General features: G+C 35.9%; 2 protein-coding genes across 2 annotated transcripts; both read left to right on the top strand.

Annotated features, from left to right (window-relative positions):
* Window positions 1-4,166: 4,166 nt before the first annotated feature.
* On the top strand, window positions 4,167-4,970 carry LOC142174672 (uncharacterized). The gene has a single exon (XM_075240602.1). The coding sequence runs from the start codon at window positions 4,167-4,169 to the stop codon at window positions 4,968-4,970; it is 804 nt and encodes a 267-aa protein (XP_075096703.1).
* Window positions 4,971-5,114: 144 nt separating this feature from the next.
* LOC142174671 (uncharacterized) lies at window positions 5,115-8,024 on the top strand. Its single transcript, XM_075240597.1, has 4 exons — window positions 5,115-5,245; window positions 5,362-5,720; window positions 6,299-6,900; window positions 7,959-8,024. The coding sequence occupies exons 1-4, from the start codon at window positions 5,115-5,117 to the stop codon at window positions 8,022-8,024; spliced, it is 1,158 nt and encodes a 385-aa protein (XP_075096698.1).
* The last annotated feature ends 8,101 nt before the right edge of the window (window positions 8,025-16,125 follow it).

Raw genomic sequence — 16,125 nt, 5'->3', positions numbered from 1 at the left:
GAACTGGGGTAGAAATGAACCCCTTTGGGACCTGAACTGGGCCCACTGGAACAGCTGGGGCCGGAACCTCCTCATCAAAATCAACCTAAGGCTTCACCACTAGTGCTGCTTCTCGGGGCTAAGCTCTGTCCCTACCTCGGCCTCTAGCACGGCCTCGACCTCGACCTTTGTTCCTCGTGGGAGCTGCTGCTGGGGGCTCGGGCTGCTGAGCTGTAGATGAGGAAGCGCGTGTTCTCGCCATCTGTGAAAAAAAAGAGTAGAAATTCAATTAGCATTGAAAAACAAAATCGCACGACAGAAAAGAACAAATGTGAAGTTTTCCTAACTCGGTAACCTCTAGGGATAAATACACATGTCTCCATACTGACACCTTAGACTCTACTGAGCTTGCCCGTGAATTGTGAGACCTATGTAACCTAGAGCTTTGATACCAACTTGTCACGACCCAGATTCCCCCCCCCTCGGGAGTCGTGATGGCGCATACTCGTAGAAGCTAGGCAAGCCACAGAATTAGGAATCTTTAACTATTTTGTTTTAATCCCTTTCACAACTTATTTTAACAAGTGATACCCATTTAAATAATAGCGGAATATGAGATTAAGCGGAAGACTTAGACAAAATAAACCAAGATAATACGAAAATCAACATATGCCTTTAACCAGAAACTGGTGTCACAACATTCACGGACTATCTATAATTTCTACATATAAGTGTTTGAGAGAGAGAACATAGTCTGTCTCGAGTACTAATGATAACAGAACATAAAACTGATAGAAGAGATGTCGGGCCAGCGGAAGTCTGCAGGGCTATCTCTAGGTCTCGGTGGACTGAAGGTTGGCTCCCTTACTGTTGTTGACCAAGTGCTGCTCCGGTATCTACACAGAGTGCAGAGTGTAGTATCAGCATAATCGGCTCCATATGCTGGTAAGTGCGTGGCCTAACCCCGGCGAGGTAGTGATGAGTCTAGGACCAGACTCCAGATAAACCTGTGCAGTTATATATATACATGGTGGGAAAAAAGCTGATACAAGCAATTAAAGCTGGGAAGGGGGAAACATGCTTCGGGGAAGTAACAGATAAAAATAGAATCTCAAGAGAATTATAAAGAAACCAAAATTTACTTCTAACAAGGATAAAGAAAACAGATGCAGATTTCACTTTCGCTTCACATCTTGTTACAGGCATGCAACCCGATCCCATTTCTCATATATTGTGGTAGGCGTACCACCCGCTCCCATTTCAGTAATCTTGTGGTAGACGTATCATCCGTTCCCATCTCATTGCATCTTGTGGTAGGCGTACCACCCACTTCCATTTCATCATATCTCGTGGTAGGCGTACCACCCGCTCCCATTCCATCATATCTTGTGGTAGGCGTACCACCCACTCCCATTTACAAGCCAACACAAAATCACAAGAAATCCCGACAAGGGAACAAAATCAATATAATAACTTCACGTCAAGGGAACAACAATATCAAAATAAACATCTTGGCAAGGGAGAATCAGCTATAACCAATCCTAACTTAATTTATACTCAACTAAATTCATACCAATACTCAATCATAAATGAAATCCACGAGAACAACTAACTTTTTGCTCAATATCGAGAATCATCAATTAAAGCATCCGTAGTAACATTTAAGAACACAACAACCATCAATTTAAGACTCGCGGTCATGCTCGACACCAACGTAAATAGATACTCGTCACCATGCCTATACGTCGTACTCAACAAGAAGCAATTAGCAAATAGGACACAACTCCTAATCCTTCAAGCTAAGGTAAGACCGGACACTTACCTCAAACTTCTACGAACACAACTCTAAGGTTCAATTATAGCTTTACCCCTTGATTCCACCGCCAATTCTTTCGTATCTAGTCACAAATTACTTAATTACATTAATAAACGCTAAATGAATCCACGCCAATGCATGAAAATGAGTTTTCCAAAGTTTTACCCAAAAAGTCAAAATCACCCCCAGGCCCACATGGTCAAAACCTGAGGTTCGAACCAAAACCCGATTACCCATTCCACCACGAACCCAAATATATGATTTGTTTTGAAATCGGACCTCAAATCGAGGTCCAAATCCCCAATTGTTTTGAAAAACCTAGGTTCTACCCAAAACACCCAATTTCCCCCATGAAAATCATTGAGTTGAAGTGGAAATCATGTTAAAAGATGTTAATAATTGTAAAAAACTAGTTAAAAATGACTTACAATTGATTTGGATAAGAAGGAATCCTTGAAAAATCACCTAAGTGTGTTTATGTTTGAGGGAATATAAAAATGGGTTTTAAAATCGGCTAGGTATAAAAGTTGCAGGTCTCAGTTATGGGAATTGCGAATTGCGAACCCTTCAGAAATGTTGGACCTTCGCATTTGAAAAAGAAAATATCGCATTTGCGACTTCCGCATTTGCGACACATTCGTCGCATTTGCGATCACTGGCTAGGCTGGGAAGTTTCGCATTTGCGAAATAAAGGTTGCATTTGCGACAGCAGGGGCATCGCATTTGCGATGATCGTCCTCGCATTTGCGACAGTAGGGGCATCGCATTTGCGATGATCGTCCTCGCATTTGCGAGAAGGGGCTGGCCTGGGCTTACTTCGCAATTGAAAAAAGCCACTCGCATTTGCGATATCGCATTTGCGAGCGAAGCCTGCAGGCCTGCTATGCTCAGCTGCAATTTCTGCAATTTTCTAAGTTCAAAAATGCATCCCATGGCCTATCCAGAACTCACGCGAGCCCTCGGGGCTCCCACCTAAATATACACACAACCTCAAAAACATCCTACGAACTTATTCGTGTAATAAAATCACCAAAATAACCTCAATAACAACGAATTAAACCTCAAAATCATAGAATTTTCTCAAACTTCTTAAAACATCAACTTTAGCAATTTAGGTCCGAATCACGTCAAATGACATCCGTTTTTCACAAAATTTTACAAAAATGTATTAAATCATATATAAGACCTGTACCGGGTACCGGAACCAAAATACGGGCCCGATAACATCATGTTCTAATCAAATTTCATTTCAAATTTCTTTAAACAATTTCAGAAAATAATTTTCATTGAAAATTTATTTCTCGGGCTTGGGACCTCGGAATTCGATTCCGGACATACGCCCAAGTCCCATGTTTTCTTCTGTTTACCCAAAATGTTGACCGAAGTCAAATTAACTCATTTTACAGTCAAAATTTATCATTTTTATAGATTTTCACATCTAGGCTTTCCGGCTACGCGCCGAGATTGCGCATGTAAATCGAGGTGATGCTAAAAGAGGTTTTTAAGGCCTCAGAACATAGAATTTCGTTTTAAGGTCATCACACTAACACAACATATTGTTTCTTTGGCACAAAAATTTGAATCTTTTCAGGTGAATACAAAACAATCAAGCCAGTCTGAGGCTTGTGATATGTGTGGAGGAAACCATCTGAATCATGAATGCCAAGCAATAAATCAAAATTATGAACATGTCAATGTAATCGGTTACAAGCAGTACCCCTTTGGAAGTTCAATGGCACATAAACATCCAGGATTTCAATGGAGCAATCCAAATAGTGTCGAGAACTCTCAGAGCTTAGCCACAGGTACAAGGTCCACCTGGTTACCAAAATCAAAACCATGGGCAATCAAATTTCAGACCTTATCAGCAAGCAGTTCCATATTAGCAAAGGCCTCAGCAAACACATCCAAGTCTTGATGACCTTTTGTACAAATACATTAAGGTCACTGATGAAAAAATGGAAGCCAAAATTTAGCCCTTAAAAATTTGGAAATCCAGCTGAGCCAATTGGCAACTCTATTGTCAGAAAAAGTTCAAGGCCCCTTACCAAGCAATACGGAGAAAAACCCAAAGGAACACCTTAAGGCCATCACCTTACGATCAGGTAAGGAGCTTGATGAACCCAATAAAATCAGACAAGAAAAGAACCAGTCAGAACAACATGTAAACAAAGGTAAGAATGTTGAAACACCCTCTGAACCATTAGAAGATAAAGAAGAGAAAAATATTGAAAAAGTGATTCATCTCCCTGTGACAATTCCTTTTCCACAAAAGATGAAAAGAGAAACGCTTGATGGCGAATTTGCAAAGTTTTTAGAAATTTTGAAACAAATTCATATTAATATTCCTTTCACTGATGCTTTGATGTAAATGCCTTCATATGCAAAAAATTTAAAAGAAATTTTGTCAAGCAAAAGAAAATTGGAAGAAATTTCTGTAGTAATGCTTACTGAAAAATGCAATGCTATACTGCAAAATAAGCTACCACAAAAACTTGGTGATCTTGGCAGTTTTACAATTCCATGCACTTTGGGAGGAATATATTTTGAAAAAGCACTTTGCGATTCTGGAGCTTCAATAAATTTGATTCCACTTTCTATCTTTAGAAAATTGGATCTTGGTGAAATGAAGGACATAGGTGTTTCTCTTCAGTTTGCAGATCAGAGTACTAAGAAACCTAAGGGAATAATTGAAAATGTGCTTGTAAGAGTAGATAAGTTTGTTTTTCCCGTAGATTTTATAGTACTTGAAATGAAAGAATGTCCTGATGAACCAATTATTTTGGGTAGACCATTTCTTGTGACAGGTAGAGCAATTATAGATGTCCACCAAGGACAGCTAATTGTAAGAGTTGATGAAGAAAGGATCATTTTTGACATGCAAAAGATGCTAAGATTTTCAAGAGATGAATCATCATCTTCATGTTTTTCAATTGACATGATTAGTCATCTTACAGATGAATATAGAGATGATCAATTAACTCCAGACTCAATGGAAAGATACTTGACCAAATCAGGCACCATACAAGATGATGATCCCATCATTAGAAGAGAAGCTGAAATATTGGAAAAAGATTCTGAGGATCAGGAGATGCAACCAGAAGAAGTTCAACAAAATATTGAACTCAAAATACTCCCATCTCATTTAAAATATGCTTATCTTGAAAAAGAATAATGTCCAGTGATTATTTCATCTTCTTTGACTGCAGAACAAGAAGAAAGATTAATTGAAGTCTTGAAAACACACAAAGGAGTCTTAGGGTGGACTATAGCAGATATCAAAGGGATTAGTCTAGTTGTTTGTACTCACAGAATCCTCATGGAGGATAGCTACAAGCCAATAGTCCAACCCCAAAGGAAATTGAATCCAGCAATGCAGGAAGTAGTAAAAAGGGAGATTGTAAAACTTTGGCAGCAAGTATCATTTATCCTATTTCAAACAGTCCTTGGGTAAGTCATGTTCAGGTAGTGCCAAAGAAAGGAGGTATGACAGTTATTAAAAATAAAAATAATGAACTCATACCTACCAGGACTGTCACAGAATGAAGAGTCTGTATTGATTACAGATGTCTCAATGATGTTACTAGAAAAGATCATTTTCCTTTGCCATTTATTGATCAAATGTTGGGAAGAATTGCAGGATATAGGTTTTATTGTTTGCTTGATGGCTATTCATGGTATAACCAGATACCAATTGCACCAGAAGATCAAGATAAGACAACATTCACATGTCCTCATGGAACATATGCTTATAGGAGAATGCCATTTGGTTTGTGCAACGCCACTGCTACATTTCAGCGTTGCATGTCAACAATTTTCTCTGACATGACCGAGAAATTTCTCGAGATTTTTATGGATGATTTTACACTCTTTGGAAAAACATTTAAGGATTGTCTTCATCACTTGACTTTAGTTCTTAAGATATGTGAAGAGACAAACTTGATTCTTAATTGGGAAAAATGTCATTTTATGGTTACTGAGGAAATTGTTTTAGGACATAAAATCACTGCTAAAGGGATAGAAGTTGATAAGGCTAAAATTGATCTTATAGCAGGATTACCCCCTCGCACAACTATTAAAATCATTAGAAGTTTTCTAGGCAATGCAGGTTTTTACAAAAAGTTCATAAAAGATTTTTCAAAAATTTCAAAATCATTGACTAACCTCTTGATGAAAGATACTAAGTTTAATTTTTCAGGTGATTGCCTAGATGCATTTGAGACCCTTAAGAAAAAGTTATCAACTGCTCCCGTAGTTGTGTCCCCTGACTGGAATCAACCTTTTGAGGTTATGTGTGATGTTAGTGATATAGCACTAGGAACTATTTTAGGCTAGAGAAAGGATAAGATTTTCCATCTCATTTACTATGCTAGTAGAACAATGGATGAGGCTCAACTTAATTATGCCACAACAGAGAAAGAGTTACTGGCAGTAGTATTTGCATTTGATAAATTTCGTCCATATTTGATAGGAACTAAGGTCACAATTTTACTGATCATGCAGCTTTGAAATACCTCTTAGCAAAGAAAGATGCTAGAACTAGATTGTTAAGATGGATTTTACTTCTGCAAAAATTTGACCTTGAGATAAAAGATAAAAAAGGAACAGAGAATCAGGTAGCTAACCATTTGTCTAGATTGGAAAATCCTCCCCTTGAGTTTAGTGAGATAAAGGAAGAATTTCATGATGAACATATTTTTTCAATCGACTCAGTAGTGACTCAACCACCCTGGTTTGCAGATATTGCAAACTACTTGGTTGGAAAGTGGACATCCAAAGATCTTTCATACCAACAAAGGAAAAAACTTATATCCGATGCTAAGTATTATCTGTGGAACGAACCTTACTTGTTTAAATTTTGTGCAGATAATATCATTAGAAGATATGTACCTGAAGAAGAGATGACTAAAATTTTATATCACTGCCATGATGGAGCAGTTGGAGGTCATTATGTAGCAAATCGAACAGCTTTTAAGGTTTTGGAAGCTGGATTCTTCTGGCCAACACTCTTTAAAGATGCCCGAACATACGTTGCACAATGTGATAGGTGTCAGAGAACATGTAACATCCCTAAAAGAGATGAAATGTCATTGCAATCGATACATGTATGTGAAATATTTGATATTTGGGGAATAAATTTCATGGGACCTTTTCCTTCTTCTCACTCTTTTGAATAAATTCTTATGGTTGTGGACTATGTGTCAAGATGGGTTGAAGCGATCCCCACAAGAAAGAGTGATGCTCGTACAGTGTGCAGTTTTCTTAAGAAAAATATTTTTACTAGATTTGGCACATCGTGAGTCATCATTAGTGACCAGGGAACTCATTTTATGAATAGGCAATTCTCTACTTTGCTATCAAAATATGGTGTGACTCGCAAAATAGGAACACCATATCATGCTCAATCTCAAGGACAAGTTGAAGTTTCGAACCGCGAGTTAAAAAGAATTCTTGAGAAGACAGTTGGAATTTCTAGGAAAGACTAGTCTTTAAAATTAGATAATGCATTATGGGCTTACCAAACAGCGTTTAAAACGCCAATTGGAACATCCCCATATAGACTAGTCTTTGGAAAAGCTTGTCATTTGCCCGTTGAATTAGAACACAAAGCTTTTTGGGCATTGAAAGTGCTAAACTTTGATTTGACCTTTGCGGGTAAAAATAAATTTTTTCAGGTTAATGAATTAGAAGAGATGAGGTTAGAAGCCTATGAAAATGCCAGAATTTTCAAAGAAAAAACAAAAATATGGCATGACAAGTTAATCTGACAAAAGAGTTTCAAAATTGGAGATAAGGTACTTCTTTACAATAGCCGACTCAGGCTATTCCCTGAAAAATTAAAGTCCAGATGGACAGGTCCTTACAATGTTACAAATATTACTTCATATGGTGCTACTGAGATTCAACAGATTAGTGGTGGAGACAAATTTAAAGTAAATGGTCACAGACTAAAATTATATTTTGGAGGCCAATTTGAGAAACAACCATCAATTACCCTAATTGAATGAAGAATCATGTAGATAATAAGTCGAGTTGGCGACATTAAACTCAGAACTATATTTTCCTACCCGTAGCCATTGAGGGTGAAGCAATGGAGCCTTATAAGACCCGTATTAATTTGCATAATAAAATTGCTTAACCAATTGATCTGGTTAATATCCAGGTCATTGTACAACCAGAACATTTTATGAAGGCCTCTACAAAAACAGAGTCACCTATGCAGGAGTAATTCCATGGTGATCGGTATGCCTAAGCGACTGGTTGATTAACCATTTAATTGTGTAAATTAATTACTGGCTCAGGTAATTTTTTGGTTTATATTTAAACCAAGACCAAATGTCTGATAAGGTCTTAAATTAGTCAGTCTAGTACACATAGAATATGTGTGATCACAGTTTCTTTCAAGCTTTCTTCTGTGATTGTAAATTTGGAAGCCAAATTTTTTTTACATGTAAAATATATATTTTTTTACCGCTATATGTTTTAAAATTGTACATATAAAAAATTATTAGTGGTAACAAAATAATAGAATTATTAGTATTTGGCATTAGCCCGCTGGTTATAAAACTTACCATTGGTAAAAACAAATAAACTCATCTTTTATTTTATTCTTAATTGTTGTTCTTGTATAATATTAAAGTTTTCAAATAATTATTCGCATGATTTCAAACATATTTTTTTTATTTATGCCATATAACTTCCAGGTTTGTATTTGTGCTTTCGTGATGGCAATAATGAATCTCCTAATTTGAGAAATAGTTGGAATTGAGAAGCATTATGATCTCAACAAGTAAAATCAATAAAGCTTTGCTAGAACTTGCCCCAAATGTCTATCAAGGCGAAATTATAGATAACATTGAGTTTTAAATGAAATTAGGCTTTCCTTGATTCACTTTTTAGCCTCTCTCTTTCTACCACTACACATACATATATATTTTCCTTTAGCACCCAACTTTGAGCCTTATTAAAAAAAAAAAAAAAAAAAAGGATAAACCAACTCTTTTTGATACACCATATTGGTTTAACCAAAGAAAAAAGATTTCTTCCAGCTATAATTGAGCAGAAATGGCTATTTAAGCAAGGGATGAAGGAATACTTTTGGAGTAAAGTTTGTATTCATAGAAAGGTGGATTGGTTTGTATATAAAGTTAAAAAAATGATGTGAATATCCTTCTAAAAAAATAATGTGAATATACTTATGGAATAAATTCTTAGTGTACAAAATTAGAACTTATGGAGAATGTTTCTGTTGAAAGGAATGTTGACTTAATTGGTGTTAATCATGGGACTGAAGATATCTCTAGAGTTTATTTCTTTGTATTAAGTTGTACTAGTTCCTTTGGTAAAAAAATTGGCTCACATTATAAAGCTGGAAGGAACACAATCACAATAAATATTTCATTTACCCTTACCCGCACTAAACCTAATAATAAAAGCCTGAAAAATTCCTAAAACGATTTTAAAAATCAATGTTGATTCTACATTAGTGGATACTGACATGAAGGGCAAGCTTATGGACAAAGTTTGAGAAACTCAAGGATTGTGATCATAATATTATCAATCTCAAAAAGTTCGTCAAAGGAGGAGAGAAAATTTTTGTCAAACAAAAGCATAAGTAAAAATAAGGTAAAGATTTGGTGACTTGAAAAACTTATAGGTTTTGAATGTTATGTGAATTTTTACTTTCTTACTTTTCTAGTCTACAAGAAACAATAATTATTAATAAAATAATTCTCATCGAGGACGAGCAATGATTCAAGCATGGAGGAGTTTGATGAATATAAAGTATTCATAAATTATATACTTAAAACTATACTATTTTAAATAAAGTATTTATATAATATTTCGATTCTCTATATTTTCTAACAATAATTTGCAGGACATAAGAATGCTATTAATTAAGCAAGAAAATGAAAGAAACAAGAAGGTCATAACATATTCACTCCACAATGCAAGAAGATCACGACGCATCTTCTTCATGACGTATCTTCCTCAAGACGCATCTTCCTCAAGACACATCTTCCTCGAGACATATTCTCCTCAAGATACATCTTCCTCACTTGAGATCACAACACTTCAAGAGGAAGTGTACTTCTATAAATAGAAGGCAACTCTCTATGTATGAAGCATCAAGGAAAAAGGAACAAAAGAGCCACTTTATTTTCTAAAGCTTTGGTCATTTATTCTTTCTTGTTCTTCTTTCATTACCTCTATTAATTTTCAGATTTCCTAGTTGGATTGGCAATATAGGCCATATTATAGAAGTTTTTTCTTTTTCAAATACTCAATAATGGAGTAGTGTCTTTTTGTTAGGATAGTTGATGAAGCTTGATATATAATTTTATAATAGTTTTCTCAATTTTATTACATACTTTGCCTGAGATTCTCTAGCTCTACTTTTATATTGTGCTGGGGTGTTAGATTTTAATTAGCCACATCTATCTATTTATTTCTCAAGTTATTTGTATTGATTTTGTAATTCTCACGAAGCAAAATTGGTACATACTGACTAGTGTGAACAATAGATAGAGGGTAATTTTCAGCAATCTAGCATTCCAAATCTTGATTTTTGCTTACTTCAATTTTAATTCTCACGGAGGAATTGTTATAAGCAATATCATTGATTTTGTAGTAAAAGTATTCTCACGAAGTTTTTGCTACTTCTTAGCCCAATTCAGGCAAGGCACATATTTCGGTCTTATTGTCACTAGTCGTAAGTTAGTTAATAATATAACCTCAAGGAGTATTATTAATTGTTTACTTTCTAGTGAGCAAAACATAATTGTATTAGAAATATTCAATTATTCATTAGTGAAATATACATAGAAATTGAGAGTTCATTATAAAAATATCGTCAAGTGAATTCAATGATTCCCAACACTTTTTAAATATAATTTTTTCACAAGTTGTTTTTGTTTAAGTAATTTACAAATTCAAAATCCTATTTTTTTCATCAATTTGGTTCTCTCAAATAGTAGTTAAAATATTACAAGTTTGTAGCATAGATTTTCCAATCTCTATGAGATGATATCTTAAACTATATTAGAATTTAACTAAGCACGAGCAATAAAATCTTATACACATTGGCCTAATCAGCTATAGGAGGTAAAAATTCCTATTTCTTTGTCAATCAATATTAAATTTCACTTGGTAAAAGTAAATTGAAATTGTCAAACATACTCTCATACGTGGAATTAACTAATGTAATAAATTAGATAATAGGAAAAGCAGCCCGTATGAGAGCTATTATACAAAAAAAAAATTGAAAAAATGTAATTGTAATTTTTCATTTTACTTTCAATGATTTGTTTCTGCAACCATGTAAATGTCATGAAAAATTTAAAAACAGAAATTTCAAAAGTTCTTTTTTCTTCTTAAATTACGTGCCAAGTCACTCTCACTGTTCCAATTTATGTGGTAATATTTGACTTAATAAAATTTAAGCAAAAAAGAAAAACATTTGAAATTTATAATTTTACACTTGTCATGATATTTCTATGGCTATAAAACTATGTTGATGAGGAAACATAGAAATTCTAAGTTTAAATAATTTATAAATATAAAAATGTATTATTCTTTTCGAACAAATTAGCAAAGAAATAGTGCAAACATAATAAAAATAATGGAACACGGGGTGTAGTATACAATTAAAAAAGCCCACTGATAAAATGGATTCTAAATGAGAGAACTTCATCTGTGCCCACTCAGTGAAAACTAATGATAACTGGTAGTTGTGAGCACGTGATTTTTGTCTTACGCGACAATCGCTCCAAAAGAAATAAAAAATAATAACAAATGGTCCTGATGTACAATTTTTGGATTTTATGTGACACTTTGTTAATTGTTTATGATGTTTGCCCATTGCTATTCTATTAAAATAAAATACAAAAAATGTGTGTGTCAGGCATAATTTGAACCGTAATTCGGTTGTTAAATAGAAAATCATAAAATACGCATTTTTATCCTGATTTGTTGTTTTGTTTAATCTTACCTACTTTTAACATTTTTTATATGTGTGTGATAAAAACATTAAACGTTAATTAATGGTTTTAATTTTATTTAATTAGGTTGTGTGTTTTTAGAAAATTAGAAATAAAGAAAAAAGGCTAAAATTTGTTGAAGTTGGGCTGATCCCCATTTCAAATTTAGGGCCCAAATGAGCAGCCCAAGTTACCAGTCCGAACAGCCCACCCCCAGGCCACAAAACGACGTAGTTTGACACCAAAACTACGTCGTTTCAATACCAATCCATCTCAACCATTCAAACCAAACTGATCCAACGGCCAAGATCCCACACCCCGTACCCACTAATAGACCCGACCCGTCTCACCCGGACCGACCCAACCCCTTTTAGTCTAAAACGACACCGTTCCCCTTTAACTGAAGGATCCTGGCCCTCCATATCGCCTCATCCAACGGTTGAAATCCGTTCATCCATTCCATATATAAGTTCCCACTCGTACCCTGCCCTCCCTATCCAATACCCCAGCCTTCATCGTCTTCACAAGAACCCCAAACCCTAGAGCCGCCTCTGTACACCTTCACCATGAAAGCCGGCGGCATGAACGCCGGTGGCCTTCACCTTAACACCATAGGACCATCTCACCCCCTATACATGGACTTGTTGACCGTTTAGTTCGAATCATCCTCTAGGTCCTCGAATCTTCATTTGAAGATTCGAGCAAAACTCGATCTACGCCGATCTGCCCTAGATTCATACCAGACAATCCCCGGACCCCCCTCGTGACCAAACCATGCTTGGTTTGGTCCGAATCTAACCATGGAAGCCCAAGTTCCAAATCTACCTTCCACAAAACCTAAAAACCCCAAGCCCGGTCCGTGCCTGTTAAGCCAAGAGGTTAGGGTCTAATGGACCTTAATCGAAGTGTTTCTCATCTGAGAAACCCTTCGATTAAAGTCCGTTCAACCTTAAAAAGGGTATGTTCAAACACAAGCTGATTTTCTGTTCCTTCTTTCAAAGTTTTTAAGGTAAGTTTGTTTTCTCTTTGTTATTCAGTACGTGTGTGGTTTAGAGGTCTGTGCATATTTTGTGTAATTTGTCTCTGAATTTCTTTTATCAACTGTCAATTGCCCCCTTTTGCCCGGACTCCTGTATTCAGTCAAGTCTTTCTTCATAATGTGTGTGTGTAAACTGTATGTTCAATTGAATTCGTAATTGGTCATTCAATTAGCTCCCAAGGTCATTTCTGTATTAACATTGCAATCTGAACCCCTTGTGTCATACTATTTAAATGTCTGATTTTGGCTACGATTGTACATGTTATGATTAATATAGTCGGTTCGACATGTGTCGTCAATTAGTTTTAACTGCCTGAACAATAACAAATCGATTTGCTTCTGGACACATTTGCTTGAATCAATAAGGAACTGAGTTTGTTCACTTATAGTTGTTATTTTGAATCAGAAATGTAAAAGGATTGTTTTGTTTAATTACAGCTCTGAATTGGAGGACATGTGCACTTGTGCACAGCATGTGCACTTATGCACCACATGTGCATTGCGCACAACCTGTGTCCTGGATAAAGGCTTTTATTAAGTTTAAAGTAATTTGACACCACATGCTGTCAGATTACATTCTGCTGCCCATATTCTGCTTTAAGTTTCAGAAATAATAAACCTTACTCAAAAGTAAGTTTGTCAGGGAATATCATGGGGTTTGTTTTTATTTAAATGGTAAGTGGAAACTGAAAAGAAAGATAGCACATGGGAGGGGTGTTCTGATTGTCTAACAGGTTGTTAAAGCGCTGATTTTAGGTTGATAAAAGGGAACTGCCATCAGTTTAAAAAGGGGACAGATTTTGGATATATAGACACACACAGACAGACAGAGGGGGGGAATATAGAAAACTTAGGTTGAACATTGAGAATTGAGTTCTGAAAACAGAAAACTGGAAAAGATTTCTTTTGATAACTCAAGTATAATTTCAAAAACTGAAGATTGACATTGGATTTTGAAAGGAGATAGGGAGAGGGATATCATAAAAATCAGAAACTGCTTTCTTCTTGCTGTTTGTTTGATTCTTAGTTTGTTCAAACTGTTCAAATCAGTTCTGTCTTCTTTCAAGTATCGGCTAAGTCTATGGTTTGGATTTGTATTGTTTGTTTCTCCTGGAATTGAGTTGCCTGGATCCCTGATTCCATACTACTGGGAATTTGCTTCATTCTGCCATTTCTCCATCGGCTCTAGTTGCCTCTTGCACTGGGATTTTGTTCTATTTGTACCTGCTGTTACTGCTGCTATTTGGTATTGCTTCTATTGCTCTACTGACTCATTGCTTCTTCTGTTGTATCCAACATCCAGGTACATACTAAGACTTTCCATCTGATGTAACAATGAAGGCATGAAAAATAAAAGATATTGAAGAAGTTTAAGTATATGTTGTAATACTCCTAGAATAAGTAATGGATTTTGTATAATTGATTAGTTTACAACGCAATAGTATGAAAGGATATGTTAACTAACGCCTGATTGAATTCTAGTCCTTTTTTTTTTGTGGTTGTTTGTTAATACAGGGTATGTATACCCCAACCTTATGAATTTTTTTTTTCTGTTTTATTTTTCCTTTTACCAGGTCCCGTTAGGCAGTACATAGGGTCACTTTCGAATCCCATTAGTAACAATGTCTAGTAGTTGATTCCTCTGATCTAGTCTAATTAAGTTTAGTTAAATTCAGCTCAAGAAATGTTAAGAATAAGTGTAGCATTTCGTCAATTTCATATGCATTTTTATCAGAGTAAAAGTATGTTCCATGAGATACAATGTTCTTCGCCTCGTAATTAGATAATCAATAAAAGGATAGGATTAGCTAAACATGCCATTTAATCAGCATACATTGTTCTTTCTTTCATTTTAGGGACAAACATAATAGAAATGTAGTCACTTTAGGATATCCCTTCTAAAATAGAGACGAGCCTCGCCAAATAAAAATGTAATTGCGAGGCCCTCAATAACTAACCATAATAAACATTTAGAATTCAGGACAGGCCATTTAGTGAATCTCATGGCCTTCTCCAAAAAATAATAACGCGTTAGACTCTTTAGGCGCGGCTTAATTAAATTATATTCTTAAATTCGGGTGCACATTGATGTGACCCAAATCCAAATCTCAACGGAGTCAAAATGTGTTGACAATCACGGGTGCATTGATTGTGACGTGGTTCGAGATGCATTTTCACGACGTTGCAATTCTATAAAAAAAATGACAATAATAAAAGCGGTTTAAACTTAATAAAAGCACATAAGTCATAACATGTATTTAAATAAGATATTAAGCCATTATAACAATTTAAGCGACCGTGCTAGAACCACGGGATTCGAGGGTGCCTAACACCTTCCCTCGGGTCAACAGAATTCCTTACTTAGAATTTCTGGTTCGCAGACTTCATTTGGAAAAGTCGAAAATTTCCTCGATTTGGGATTCAAGATAAACCGGTGACTTGGGACACCAAAAGCCAAACCTTTCCCAAGTGGCGACTCTGAATTAAATAAATAATCTCATTTCGAATATTGTCACTTAAATTGGAAAAACTCCCTCGCGGATTTAACCCTTCGGGGGCGGGCGCGCAAAAAGGAGGTGTGACAGCTCTGGCGACTCCGCTGGGGACTTAACCCAGAACCATTGGTTCAGGGTTCAAGAATTCGAGCTTAGAATAATTGTTATATTTGGCTTTATTATCTGATCTTTATTACATATTTTTTGCATAACGTGCTAAATGTTGTTTTTACCGCTTTGATATTATCTGAACTGTATATAAACTGTGCCGAAACCCTTCTCTTCTTACCTCCGGGGAGAAGCTCGCTGGTCGAGACTCCCTATTCTGTTAGTGTCAATACCTGAAATAAGAAAGAGGTCGGACAAGTTACAAAGCCGGACGATCTCGCGGGTCCCCGGTACGTAGCCCCCTCCTCGACTCGAGTTGTCCGCTCGGGTACACAGTCTAGAACAAATACCCAGGTTGTGAACCTAGTATAACGAAACTTCATGCCGGATCCCTAGTAGGAACGCTTATTTGCATCATGTTGCATTTGACTTAGGGGACTCAACACAGGGGTTGGGTCCGTCTAGGACTAGCAACCTGAAATGAAAAGACCATCTTGCTGCATCCTATTTGTTTTGCGCATTTATTTGCTTCAGTTCCGCATGCCGACCGGTTTCTAAAAATAAAAAAATAAAAAAAGCAGCGCAGGGAGATATTTACTTCTTTTGGAAAAACCAATGTCCGAGTAGTGTCGAAACCTCGCCGGAATTTCTTCTAAAAAATATAATAAAAAAAAAAGAAGATTTGTCTTCTAGTTTGATTTTTTTTTT

This window comes from Nicotiana tabacum, chromosome 3 (genome assembly GCF_000715075.1).
Source record: "Nicotiana tabacum cultivar K326 chromosome 3, ASM71507v2, whole genome shotgun sequence".
NCBI classification, from domain to species: Eukaryota; Viridiplantae; Streptophyta; class Magnoliopsida; order Solanales; family Solanaceae; genus Nicotiana; species Nicotiana tabacum.
The sequence above is the reverse complement of the archived record's forward strand: the minus strand, read 5'-3'. Positions and strand labels throughout refer to the sequence as shown.

What these genes read in the sequence shown, in the direction of transcription:
- LOC142174672 (XM_075240602.1), top strand. Translation starts at nt 4,167, where the DNA reads ATGCCTTCATATGCAAAAAATTTAAAAGAAATTTTGTCAAGCAAAAGA.
- LOC142174671 (XM_075240597.1), top strand. Translation starts at nt 5,115, where the DNA reads ATGGAGGATAGCTACAAGCCAATAGTCCAACCCCAAAGGAAATTGAAT. An exon ending in CTATTTCAAACAGTCCTTGG is followed by an intron (nt 5,246 to 5,361) that starts GTAAGTCATGTT and finishes TATTGATTACAG; the next exon opens with ATGTCTCAATGATGTTACTA. An exon ending in GACTTTAGTTCTTAAGATAT is followed by an intron (nt 5,721 to 6,298) that starts GTGAAGAGACAA and finishes CTGATCATGCAG; the next exon opens with CTTTGAAATACCTCTTAGCA.